The following is a 12,956-nucleotide window of genomic DNA, read 5'->3' on the forward strand; positions in this document are numbered from 1 at the left end:
GCTATTAGTTGTATCGTAACACAAGGGGCGGAGCTAATAATTGTTACGTAACACAAGGGGTGGTGCTAATAGTTGCAATGCAACACAAGGGGACGGAGCTAATAACCGTTATGTAACACAAGAGGTAGAGTTGTATCGTAACTCAAGGGGCGGAGCTATAAACTGAGCGTGACACAAGGGGCGGAGCTATTAATTGTAACATAACACAAGGGGTGGAGCTATAACCTGATTGTAACACAAAGGGCGGCACTATTAATTGTAATGTAACACAAGGGGCGGAGCTAATAACTAATGTAACGCAAGGGGCAGACCTAATAACTGTTATGTAACAAGGGCCGGAGCTATTAATTGTAACGTAACATTTCGTGTATTTCTGTAATACAGTATTTCTGCTTGTTTTTACTGTCACTTTGTGTACTTTTGCGGACATTCATGAATTATTATTTTTTTCTTGTGAATATTTTTGTGTATCCTAATTGTTGGATTATAAATTTGGGAGGATTTGTTTTGGGGGCACTAAATTAGACCAAGGGTGTAGATAGTTGAAAACCCCCTCTTCAAAGCCCGAAGTTGATTTTGATAGTAACTGTCCTATCGAACTGATTAATGATTTGTGGACAAATCAAAGTTCGCGTAAAGTACATTTCACCAATAAGATCACAGTTATCTGTTAAGATGTTAAAGTATTAGGTGTTTAAATCTTTTAAAACGTTTAATATTGTATTAGCCCAATTTTAGCTTCCTTCAAGCGCATCTCGTTTTTTCAACGGCATCGTTAAAAAAAACCCAAAAAAAACACGTTTTTAAAGATTGGACAACAAAAGGGAGCAGGAAGCGGTGTTGACACGCCCACGAAGAGTTTTCGCGCGAAAGTTTGGACCGCACCATTCTGAGGTCGGGGGAAACTATGAAGTAAAAACCTCCTAATTGCATCAATACGTACAACAGCTTTACATGCGTCACACAAAAACTTATTTAATTTATTGTACGACCGCGAATTGTCCTTATATCTATAGTATCTCTGAGGATAACTATAATACCGTATTTTAGTTTGCAGACGTTCCCCCCTCACTTTTGTTCGTACTGAGCTTCCCACGAGGTCTCTCTACAGGAGTTTTAAACACACGCTGTTTGTTTCTTATCACTTGAAATACTCGAGTAAAAGCTTACATTTGACAGAATTGAGCCGAAAAGTTGTGAAAATGACGCTAACGTCTAAGGTAAGCGTTTACTACTGGTTCATTTTAATGTGTAGACTGTTTAAATGTAATAGTTTTGAATGAGTCGGAAAAAAATAGGCCAGAGAAGGTAAATAATAAATGCACAGTGAGGTTTAACAACAAAAACCAAGACGTGTAAAAGCTTACAGTTGAAGAACAAATACCTGTTTGTGCTATTAATGTTACAGGATATTTGATGTTTGATTTACAAGTGACTACAGTGGAAATGTGTCGCAGAGACAAAGAAAGTGAGTCTTTTTCTGTTTAAAGACGTGCACAAATACAACGTAGCATTGATCAGCATATTTATCCTTTACTATCAGTTTATTTAGTGCTTGTTGTAGGACTGATGCACATATTGAAAACCAGTGTTTACCAGAACCATCACGTTCTGTCAGCAGTTGTAAACAGTGGTTGCCAGGTTTGACTTTTCACCCCTTTTAACATTAGCTTTAATCTCTTCTTTCCTACATTCTATCATTCTATTAACTTCATGTTTTTGAATGATTTATCATACAGCTTTGTCTGTTTGCAGTCTGATATCAATAAGATTACAAAAGCACATAAAAACCTCCTAATAATATGTTTGATTTGTTTCATCATCTATAAACTTCATTGACTTCATGATCAGTCTGTCCTAAGTAGGAGTATTTATTATTAATACCTCATCGAAATGTGCTCATTTTGATCATAACATTATAGAATAGAATAAACCTATATTGATCCTCATAGGGGAAATTCACACCATAGAATAGCAAAGGTAAACAGTAAGAACAAAAATAAATACCAACATAGGAAAATAGTGCAAATATACAACTGTGGGACAAACATAAACTAAAAAAAGATTTAAAAAATAAATAAATAATAATAAATAGAATAAAATTTTAAAACAACAACGGCATAAAAAACACAACTGTGTGAATTACAAATGAAGGAATAAGGTTGGCGGGATCAGTGTTGTTACAGTTATTTAAGTTAAACAATGGTGTTGAACAGCCTGATGGCGGTGGGAACAAAAAGGAATGCCTGAATGATCAAGTCTATCTGACTTTTCTTACAAAAAAAAGTCCAAACCGGTCAAGGCTTGAATCTAATTAGAACTGAGGTGTATTCCATAAAGGAGGGTCAATGAACTCTGAGTTCATCCATAAACTCTGAGTCAACATAACTCTGGGTATCCGATTCACTGTAGCTGGTATAAAGTGGGTCAATCCACTCTGAGTATGTAAACCTTGGGTTACTTACATGCATGAGCGTGATAAAAAGCCATCATAAATGGAGCAAAGATAACACGAACTACCATGGCAAGGAGCCGGAAAAGAGTGATTTATTCAGCCCGATGGGTGAAATAAGCAGGTGTTTGTGGAATATGAGCCTATTATAAAGGTGCGTTCACACAGAACGCCACTTCAGTGACTTTAGTTGCTTAAGTTGCCAGTGATGAGTCGCATGAACATTGTCGCGCTTTTTGGTCGCCTTATGATGGGCGGCACTCAGGGGGCTGATGACTTCTACAGCCGTACGTTTACAACACTTATCCTAGACAGCTCCACTTGTTCTTTCGGTTTAAATTATTTACTTACAGAGGATGAGTTCACTCAAAATATACCTAGAATTTAAAAGGCTTACTCGAGGAGTGTTCCACTTTCATTTGGCCCAGTAAGTTGAGGAAGTGTACAGCTCTCCCGTTGTTGCAGCCTCTGCTCTTCAAACAGTGACGTTTACATTGATATTGAATGTAATGTAGTCGCCAGAGTCATCTGGATGTCCAAAAAAGACATATTCTAGATGTTATAGAATATATGACCCAGGTTGGATTCGAACCCCAGATCTTACGCCTTCAAGCGTGCTTCCTTTCTTTTCCCGTTGTTCCATCGTGACTGCCACACACTATTGTGACAGGTATATATCCAGTTGTAACATCCATATTGCTCTTCGATCTTAAGAAATAATGTAAATGTTGAGCCTTAGTTAAATGTGTATTTCTTTAAATTGGCATTTTCCCTTTACGTTAGCCACAGGTTTGTATTCAGGGAACTTTACTACAGACATCAGTAGGCGTTTTAATGCAGAGCAACCTTTCTGATGGTTCTGCATACAGTGCCATTCCCTAAATGCTCTGCATCCACAATGTTATAAAGAAAACTACCGTTTGCAAAAAAACATCAGCACACAACGTTAGTAATGATGTGAGCGCACGTCCACGGTGTGTGCTGTTACTAATGTGCGTCAGAGAATAGTGTCAATTGGTAAATTTAAGTGTTCCTTGAGAAGCAGTGTTCAGGTGGGCGGAGCCAGGTAAAAACCAAGGGTTTCTTAGACAAAACCTGCCAGCGAGCAGGTTCAGTTCATGGAGAATGTTACCATGGTGACAGAGTATAACTTACCGAGCTTTCAGGAATGGGATACTCCGTTTCCCTCATTTGAGCCCAAAGATCAGAGTATGAACATAACCCGCTTTCTGGAATACCCCTCAGGTCCTGGAAAGCATCTGTTTACTTGGCTTTCAACGTCTGAATTTAATGCACCTCAGATGATGATTTATGTTATGGTGTTAAATATTTACAACCTGCAGGACAGTCGTTCACCGGGGCCAGGAATAAGGACACCTTGTTTCTTCTTCATGGCCCCAAATACTCAAATGGTTTGGGATTGGGGGGATTTCTAAACCTCCAAGCATTAACATGATGCATACATGATCACATACTGGAAAATGAATCAAAACAGTCTAAAGCAAACCATGACAGCATGTACCGTACATAGTCAACAACAACACTGCTTATGACAGGGGTCTCAAACTCATTCTTGTTAAGGGGCCAAATTCAGACACATTTGATATCAAGTGGGCCACAGATTTTAGCTGGAAAATAGAGCAATTTTAACATTATTGTGCCCTTGTTTGCACTTCAACATATAAATGATATATACGGTATGTAAGGCTCCTATACAATATCAAAGCATGACTGATATTTGTCCCCACAGGATCTTTACTTGGCCATTTTTTGGTGTAATTTGAGGGGGTTTGAACTGGGTTTTTGAAGAATGAAGGCTGTTTTGACAATTTGCAATTAAAAAAGGCTTCAATGAAGTAAAATTGTGAGCCTGTGCAAGATTACCAATACTGTGGAGTTTCATTGAATTTGTGGATTTGGAGGGGCTGCGTTCATTGGTCATTTACACGATGATGACTGGTCATACTTTCTCCTGCGGGCCAAATTGGATGCACTGAAGGGCCAGATTTGGCCCCTGGGCCTTGAGTTTGACTCATGTGAGTGTTTATGTTTAAAGGAAACTAATAGGAAGCATCTTACTATAGTTTTAGCAACACACGGGTACCTAGAGTTTGTTTTACACTTCACCATGTCATCTGTATTTAATAGAGATAAAATAATCCTGAAAATGTCTAGGAACACTTCATGTCCTGTCTTTAACTCTCGTGAATGAAGAGGACTCCCCCTACTGTCAAATCAAGAAACTGATTTAAAATGTCACATTTAACCATGTTTTTAATCTGCTTTTCTACATTCCAACAGACTCCACATTTCAAATCTAAGTTTATAACAGCAGAGCTGGCCCACCTGTTCAGCCAGTCCGACAGCGAAGAGGAATTTGTCGGTTTCACAGATTGTGAGGAGGAAGATGGAGGAGGATGTTCAAAGAAGCAGCTCAAAGCCCAGGTACCACACGACACCTCTTCCAATCCCACTGAAGATAAACATTATAATAACATAAGTGTTGTTGCTTTTCATCCATTTGCTGTTTTTATCATTCTATCAGTGGTTTATAAATGTTATAGGATTCTCTTCTTTGGTGTTTTCAGGCAGAGGACTCTGAGGACAGTGATGTGGACACAGGTTTCTACTCTGATGATGATGAGGATTCTTCACCGAAGAGGAAGAGTCTTTTAGTTGCACTGAGGTGTGGGGCTTTTCCTGTCACCAGTTGTGTGTTATAGTCCAAAAGTATCAGAAATATAAAGACTACTACCTGTGTTCTGAATTTAAACTAGAATTTTATTTCGGCAGTCTTCAGAAAAACCGAAAAAACACAACAAACGACACTCAGTTGTTTAATTTATCAGCCGAAAGGTTGTAGGTTTATGCAACAGCTTATACACACTCACCCAGCTACAGAAACAAGGCTTTCTAGATAATATAAGTAACTAATATTACTATTTTTACAATATATATTAACTTTGTATTCTACGCACATTTTTATATATACAATTTATACATGCCCATTAATCATATATACATACACACACATGCATGTACATAATATTTCAAATGTTCAACTGAATTAAATACAAAATCTAGTATGGCAATATTTCAGTTCATTATATACTCTATCTTTATTATGTTTATTGATTAAGTATTAATGTATTTTATACTGTTGTATACATATTATGTTATTGCTGTCCCAGGTGAAATTGTTGCTCTTTCTCCTTATAATAATTTTTTTGTATTACCCAAATGTGAAACAGTATGGAGGAGACGGGCGATCATTTTATGGCAAACCCGTTTCATACCAATGGGTATTTTAAAGTAGACGTGGGAAAATAACTCTATAGTAGACGATTGAATGTGACAGGTGAAGAGTTAGAGTGAACATAGGAGTGGCTTTGTGTATTAAACTTAAAAAAAAAAAAAAAAAAAATATATATATATATACTTTTCAGGTTTCCCATCAAAAGAACATCTGCTGCCAAACAAAGATCACAGGGAAAAAGCTCTGTGAAAAAAGAAATTCCTCCTCCAAGGACGACAAGTGGAAGGCAGAAGTCGAAGCCGACACAGAATGAGCAAGAAGCCAAGGAGGAAGACGAGGAAGACGTTCTGTCTCAGAGCCTCAAAAAACGAGACAAGAACATTGCTGAAAATAAGGCCATGGTGAACATGTTTTTGTACAATTCTGTTTTTAGTTTGGTTTTTAAAACCAGTCTGATATCCTTGTCTTTATGCTGTGGTTTAGCTGGCTATGCTGTTTGCTGATCTGAGCACCATGACTGACCTGGCCCTGCCCATCGACCCCAACGTGAGGAACACAAGCTTTGACCAAACCCATCACCAGGGTTGGAGTCATATACATTTTTCAGTTACAAAACCGTAATTTCATTTTATTTATATTGATCATGTAAATGGCAACTTAAAAACAGCTTAAAATAAAATAAATCAACATCAAGACACAACAACAAAATAGTATCTTGCATCTTCATATTCTTACGCGTCTCAGTTTACATACTGTAAATACATGTAAATCTTATATAAATATTTTTTTTTAGTAAATGTTATTTGAAGGCAACAAAAAGTATCTTGAATTTGATAATGCATGATCATGTCGGTCAACACATGCTAATTGCTAGCCACATATGAAGCATACATACTTAACCGGCACATTGGCGACGTTAGCCACAGGTGGAAATGGTCTGTAGATGTTGCAGGAGGTGAAGTAGGAAGGTGGCCGAGTCATTTATTTTTAGGTAAACACATTGTTATATCATGATTTTACTTGTCATTAATCATTAATAGCCTCTGTAAGAAAATAATAACTCTTTATTTTGATTATTTTTTTAAAGCTATAGAGAGCCATTGCAAAAGAGTCAAAGAGCCACATGAGGCTCCAGAGCCACAGGTTGCAGACCACTCGTTTTAACCGCAACTAATTTATTTGGCAAACTCTTAATAACTACCATAAGCTTCGCGCTTGCTCGCGTGCCACGCAACCCCCCTATGCTGTGAACAGTTCCTGATGAGAACCCTGTTGTGATAGTGTGGTAGAAAGAAATAGCAGTACTTTGCCAGATCAGGGAAGTCCTCAGTGTACTGAAGTAATAGTTCTTCAGTACACTGATAGAAGTTCCACAGTGATGATGTCATCAGTCCAAGCTGGGAGCCAATACAATTTTCAAGGGGTGCTATTGAGTCATTTTGCCATTCACACATGCAATTTCGCCAAAATATCAAATTTTCCCCCATTCCTAATATATACGTACAAATTTTCATGAGTTTTTGAATGTGATTAAGTCCTCAAAAATGCGATAATTTCTCCTAAAATAAAATATTAATAATAAATACAAGGGGGTCCTATGCAGTGTTGTGCTCTGGCCCTAATTACACCATAATTGTAATTAATTAATTTCAATTATGCAATTAGAATTAGAATTGACCTCAACCCTGCCCGTCACAACCTTAAACAAACACTAAATGTAATTTACCTCATCAGATCAGACAAACCTGTCTTTCTGGTTCTTTAGAAGAAGAAACGAGAGTCAGACAAGCTGATATCAAGAAAACGTAAGTTGGGAGTTGACGTTGGGTCCGAGAGGAGGAACCCGTCCCGTAAAGCTCGTCCTCCGGAGCACTTTGCTGTTGAAGAGAAGAGCGAGCCAGTGGAGCCCAGGGCCCCACGCAGTGTTGACATCAGGAGACTCCTGGAAGTACGACGTGACACAAACACGCCACACACACATCATACGGTCAAGGATACTTTCTGCACAGAGCTTTAATATGTTAAGGTTTCATTTATTCAGACAACTTTTTACACTATATCTACTTTGATCTCCTGACGTGTTTCGACTGCCTATTGTCAGTCTTCCTCAGAGGCGTATGCTGATTACTTTGATGTGTCCTTATAAGTTCTTTCGGAAAATGTCAGGAGATCAATTTCCTGAAAAAAGTTGTCTGAAAAAATGAACTTTTCTGCCTTTTTATCTAAAAGGAAATGTTCCCCAGCATGAGACACACACGCTTTGTTTTTAATTATCAGGTGGATGATGAGCGTGCTGTGAATGGAAAGAGAAAGAGGAGTCAGAGCGTAAGGAGGAGTCGCTATGTAGCCAAGTCTGTTGATGAGATCACCCAAGAGGAACTGGATAATGTCGTATATCGGAGCAAAGACAAGATCTGGGACAAGGAGAACGTGAGTCTGATCAGTGGCAGGCCTGACTCATCAGTCTAAAGCAGGGGTGGCAAACTTTTAGGCGGGAAAATGAACAATTTCAACTTTAATGTGCCCAAGTTTGCACTTCCAGTTATAAATCAGACAAAGTAGGCAAGGCATCAATAAAAAAAACTTATTGATTTTGTGGAATAATTTGAGAAAAATTGCAGGATTTTTGAAAAATACAATTTACGACTGAATTATTTGGTAAATTACACAATGAATCATGTTTTCTCTGTCAGTCACTTTCTCCTGTGGGCCCAATCAGTTGCCTTGAAGGGCCGGATTTGGCCCCCGGGCCTTGAGTTTGACACATGTGGTCTGAACAAGTGGTTCTCAAACTTTTTTGGCTCAAGTACCTCCTTTCTCTTATTTCTGAATCCAAGTACCTCCTTAGTCTGACAACAACATTTTGCTTATAAAACTATTTAAAAACAACTATAGAGCATAATGATTGAATGATAGCACACATTTTAAAGAATCTGATTTTGACAATAAGTGGATTGAATTTAGTGTAGTGGTTCCCAACCCTTTTTGGATTGTGACCCCATTTCAATATCAAGAAATTCTGGCCAAAAACCCCAAAGACAACTTTTTTTTTTCTTTCTTGAATTAGTTTTTGACCATGTTTAAGCTCATATATATATATATATATATATATATATATATATATATATATATATATATATAATTAAAACAAAAACCCAAATAATTAAAAAAAAATTTCAGAAACTTCAGGTGACCCCACATGGGGTCCTTACCCCGAGGTTGAAAAACACTGATTTAGTGCCTCATGAATAGATTTATTTCTATAGTTTTTATCATTTCTGTTCATATCATGCTTGTTGTTAGTTACTCTCTCTCTCTCTTTCTTAAGTCCCCCCTGTAGTCCCATCACGTACCCCCATTTGAGAAACACTTGTCTAAACTGTGTTTTGACAGCGTCTGTGTTGTTGCGTTTCAGGGCAGCTCTTGTCACCAGTGCAGACAGAAGACCATGGACACTAAGACAGTGTGTCGCAGTGGTTTCTGTGTGGGCGGTAAAGGTCAGTTCTGTGGGCCGTGTCTGAAGAATCGCTACGGGGAGGACGTCCAGACGGTGCTGCTCGACCCGGTCAGTGTTCACACTAAAGGAGAGCCTTCGCCGTCACTGTGGCTTTACTTTCCTAATGGGCTTCCATGATGACGTGCGTCTCTCTGGTCTTTCAGACGTGGTCGTGCCCGCTCTGCAGAGAAATGTGTAACTGCAGCTTGTGTCGGAAGAAGGAGGGCCGCTGTGCTACCGGTATACTGGTCGGCCTGGCTCGCTACAACGGCCATGACAACGTGCACGAGTATTTGGCGAGGTTGGCTTCTTTCTAAAGCTGAATTTCTATTCTATGTGAATGAAATCACTGGAAGGCAGTTAGGACGTCAGTGCCTATTGTACAGACAAACATACACTCACACTCATGTGATCTTGTATTAATGCACACACTTTAGAACACGTGCACCTTCACACTAGGCCTGGGCAATATATCGAGATTCAAGATATATTGAGTTTTCCATTTTGGCGATTTAGAAAATACAATATCGCTTATATCAATATATTTTTTATTTTATAGCTTATTTTGTATTAAAATATTAGTTTCAGGAGTCGCTGCTATCACTAATTTTCAGAACAGCATGGTAAGAACAGTTAGGTAGTGCGTCCTAACCCAGACCTTCCCCTAAACAAGATGCACTACAGAACTCACTCACACGTGCTGTCCCTTACCGGAGAATAAAGGAAAAAGTAGCAAATATTGTGCAACTGTTTGTTAATAAATGTCCCAGTCCCATTGTGTATTGTTTTCCTCCTTTTGTGTATTTTGTTGTCCTATGTATTTTTGTCATACTTTTGTGTATTTTTTGCTAAGCGGTTTTTTTTTTGTTTCTTTGTGTATTTCTCCGTTTATTTGTAAGTTTTTCTAGGTTTTTTGTTGTCCTGTTTAAGTATTTGTGATTTGTCTTTTGTGTGTTTCTCTGTTAATTTGTGGTTTTGTAGTAATTTTCTGTATTTTTTGCTGTCATTTTGTGCGTTTACTTTTGGGGCCGCTAGTTGCCCCTTGTTTGTGAAATACACACAAGTTTTTTTTAATTACCACTCTTAAAGCAGCGTGATGTTATTTTAGCCTGTGTGGCATTTTGCATTAGCAAATTTAACCCTGAATTGTCTTCCTGGTTTGACTTTATTTTAATTAAAATGATGGAGATTTATGTAGTATATCGCCATTTAGAGAAAAAACATCAAAATTTTGGTTCATATCATCCAGCCCTTCAAACACAACCAGGGCTGGAAAACTGTAGATAAATTATAGTGTGAGATTGTTTTTCAAAATGGACAACGCACCCCTTTAAATGTCATTATTAAAATGTAGGTGTGACATTGTGATCGTTTTGCAGAAAGTTTTGATTCTTGCAATTGTAGCACTACTTTTTACATTGATGTACTTGTTTTTCAAAAAAGTAAATCACTCTCAGCTTATTGACATCTAAAGGATTTCATGTTGTTTTTTTTCCGTCCAGCATCCAGAAAGAGCTGCAGAAGTGAGCAGGAAGAAGGCGGAGCTACTCACTCAGATGCTGCTGCAGAAAACTGTAGAAATCCCTTTTATTGCACATTTTCATCTGTTTATTTTCCTTTTTTTTTAAAATTTTTTATGTAAATTGATCCAACATTCACTGAAAGTGTGGTCAGGGCTTTTATAAGGTGAGTCACATCACACTAACTGTTCAAATGGTTTGGGATGCATGTGCCGCAGGGAGACTTTTATAGTTTTAAAGTCGTCACAATATTTTAATCAGAGCACATGTGATATCCATGTTCAGATTCCCATGTTTCAGATGCAAAGAAAGCGTGTTTTTAATCAGAGCTGCTTTCCAACTTTCAGACTTTGCATTATTATCTGAAATAAAAATAAAAACCATGTTTTCCAAAACATTTTTGCTGTTTTGAAATGTTTTTCTAGCTGCAGTTTAATGAAATAGCCTTTTAGTTGGAAGAAGTTCCACTTTAAATGGGTAGCTGTTGTTCATAACAGAGTGCAAAGGCTGGGTACATGTTGTTCAGGTCTTCAGTCCGTCACACGCACACACACATTTTAACTCCTTCAGACAATTTACTCGTGTGTGAGACTTTCTGTTCAACCTAACCTAGATACAGCCCATGCTTAGTCTCTCTGTGCAGGGTACAATAATGTAAGGAATGAAAAACGCTAAGGAAGTTGGACATGTACCTCAGTTTAACACCTAGCTTGGTGACATCGCCAGTGTACTGCACATGGTTAAGATCTGATATGGCATGATGGGCTAGCTTGATTCATTTTCCAATATCTGACAACCTTTCCTGGATTACCTATCCCGAGTCAATCATATTTCTGAACAGTGAGCAGAGTTTACTGCTTGCCTTTTTCTTTAAATGCTTTTTTGGGAAATATTGTGCTAGAAATACAATGATCTGTGAGCCCAGTTTGATTTTGTTTTATTAGCTTCCAGCCCATTGTTTAAAATACTTGTACTGGAATCATTGGTCTGTGAACTGACACTGAACGACCCCCACCTTACTGTCTGTTACCTCACCACCATAACATCTTCTTGTTGTTGACCTTGGGTGAATTTTTGAGAGCAGACAAATATGTTTCTCAACGAGCAACGTGTTTTCTAGTTCTACTTATTCCGGAGAGACACTTTCCACGGGTCTTTTAGAGTATGAACTTTACCTGCACCAATGTTTGCACTCCGTCAGTACGTTGTTTGTGTCCTCAGGTGAGTGCACTCATACACGGGGCAACATTTTAGGTCACCAGGAATAATTAGGGCCATGAAAATTCAATTTACAATGTGATTTATAAGAGTTTTGGACACTCAAAATTACAACTCAGCCTACTTGTTGAACCCTGTTGGTAACAAGCTTTAGCTGACACTGAATTATCTCCTACAAAAAAATTAAATAAGGACCTGGAAAGTAAAATACTGGGAAATAATATTGAAAAAACAACTACAGTGGAAATAAAGTCTACACACCCCTGTTCTAATGTCAGGTTTTTGTGATGTAAAAAAATGACACCAAGATAAATAATTTCACAACTTGTTCCACCTTTAATGTGACCTATAACCTGTACAATGCAATTGAAAAACAAACAAACCTCTAAAGGGGAAAAATTAAAAACTTAAGATAACTTTGTTGCATAAATAAAATTGGTGGAAAAAATTTAATTTGTTTTTCAATTGCATTGTACAGGTTACAGGTAACATTAAAGGTGTAAAAAGTTGTGAAAAAAAAATATATCCAGTGTATATTTGGATTATTTGGGGAGTTCACCGTGGAAAAGATAGTTGGAGGTTGGAGGGAGGTTATCTGTACGTTTGCCTGGTAAAGCTCAAAGTTCACTACTGGTCGACTCCTCCCAGTCGTTGAGGAAGTTTGTTTTCTCTTGTTCTGATGATCTCTGGGGACAAACTGTGGTTAGTGGTGGTTGGCACCTGTTCCTGTTACTGATGTAATAAAGTTTATACTTTGATGCGTAATAGACCGTACTATGTGTGTGTGTTAGACCTGTGGTGGAATAGTGACTTTATTGTTGGGCGTCTGTGAGTGACAACTGCTCTAGAACTGGGTTAAATATAAATAGAAATTAATTCAGTAGTTTTACGTATAAAACAAAGCACTCTTCACAAGCTTCCTGCGTCTTTAGGAAACACATTTTATACACAAGTCGACACAACAAAATGACCACCTGGTTAGATGTCAAACACATACTCCATTTGATCAGATCT

General features: G+C 37.9%; 1 protein-coding gene across 1 annotated transcript; it reads left to right on the forward strand.

Annotated features, from left to right (window-relative positions):
• Nucleotides 1-1,074: 1,074 nt before the first annotated feature.
• Nucleotides 1,075-11,074, forward strand: cdca7b (cell division cycle associated 7b). The gene is made up of 10 exons (XM_028461504.1): nucleotides 1,075-1,220; nucleotides 4,754-4,897; nucleotides 5,041-5,138; nucleotides 5,899-6,109; nucleotides 6,192-6,254; nucleotides 7,474-7,656; nucleotides 7,986-8,138; nucleotides 9,124-9,273; nucleotides 9,369-9,505; nucleotides 10,707-11,074. The coding sequence occupies exons 1-10, from the start codon at nucleotides 1,203-1,205 to the stop codon at nucleotides 10,729-10,731; spliced, it is 1,182 nt and encodes a 393-aa protein (XP_028317305.1). The 5' UTR covers nucleotides 1,075-1,202; the 3' UTR covers nucleotides 10,732-11,074.
• Nucleotides 11,075-12,956: the final 1,882 nt, after the last annotated feature.

The sequence above is a fragment of the Gouania willdenowi genome, chromosome 11 (genome assembly GCF_900634775.1).
Source record: "Gouania willdenowi chromosome 11, fGouWil2.1, whole genome shotgun sequence".
In the NCBI taxonomy this organism is placed as follows: Eukaryota; Metazoa; Chordata; class Actinopteri; order Blenniiformes; family Gobiesocidae; genus Gouania; species Gouania willdenowi.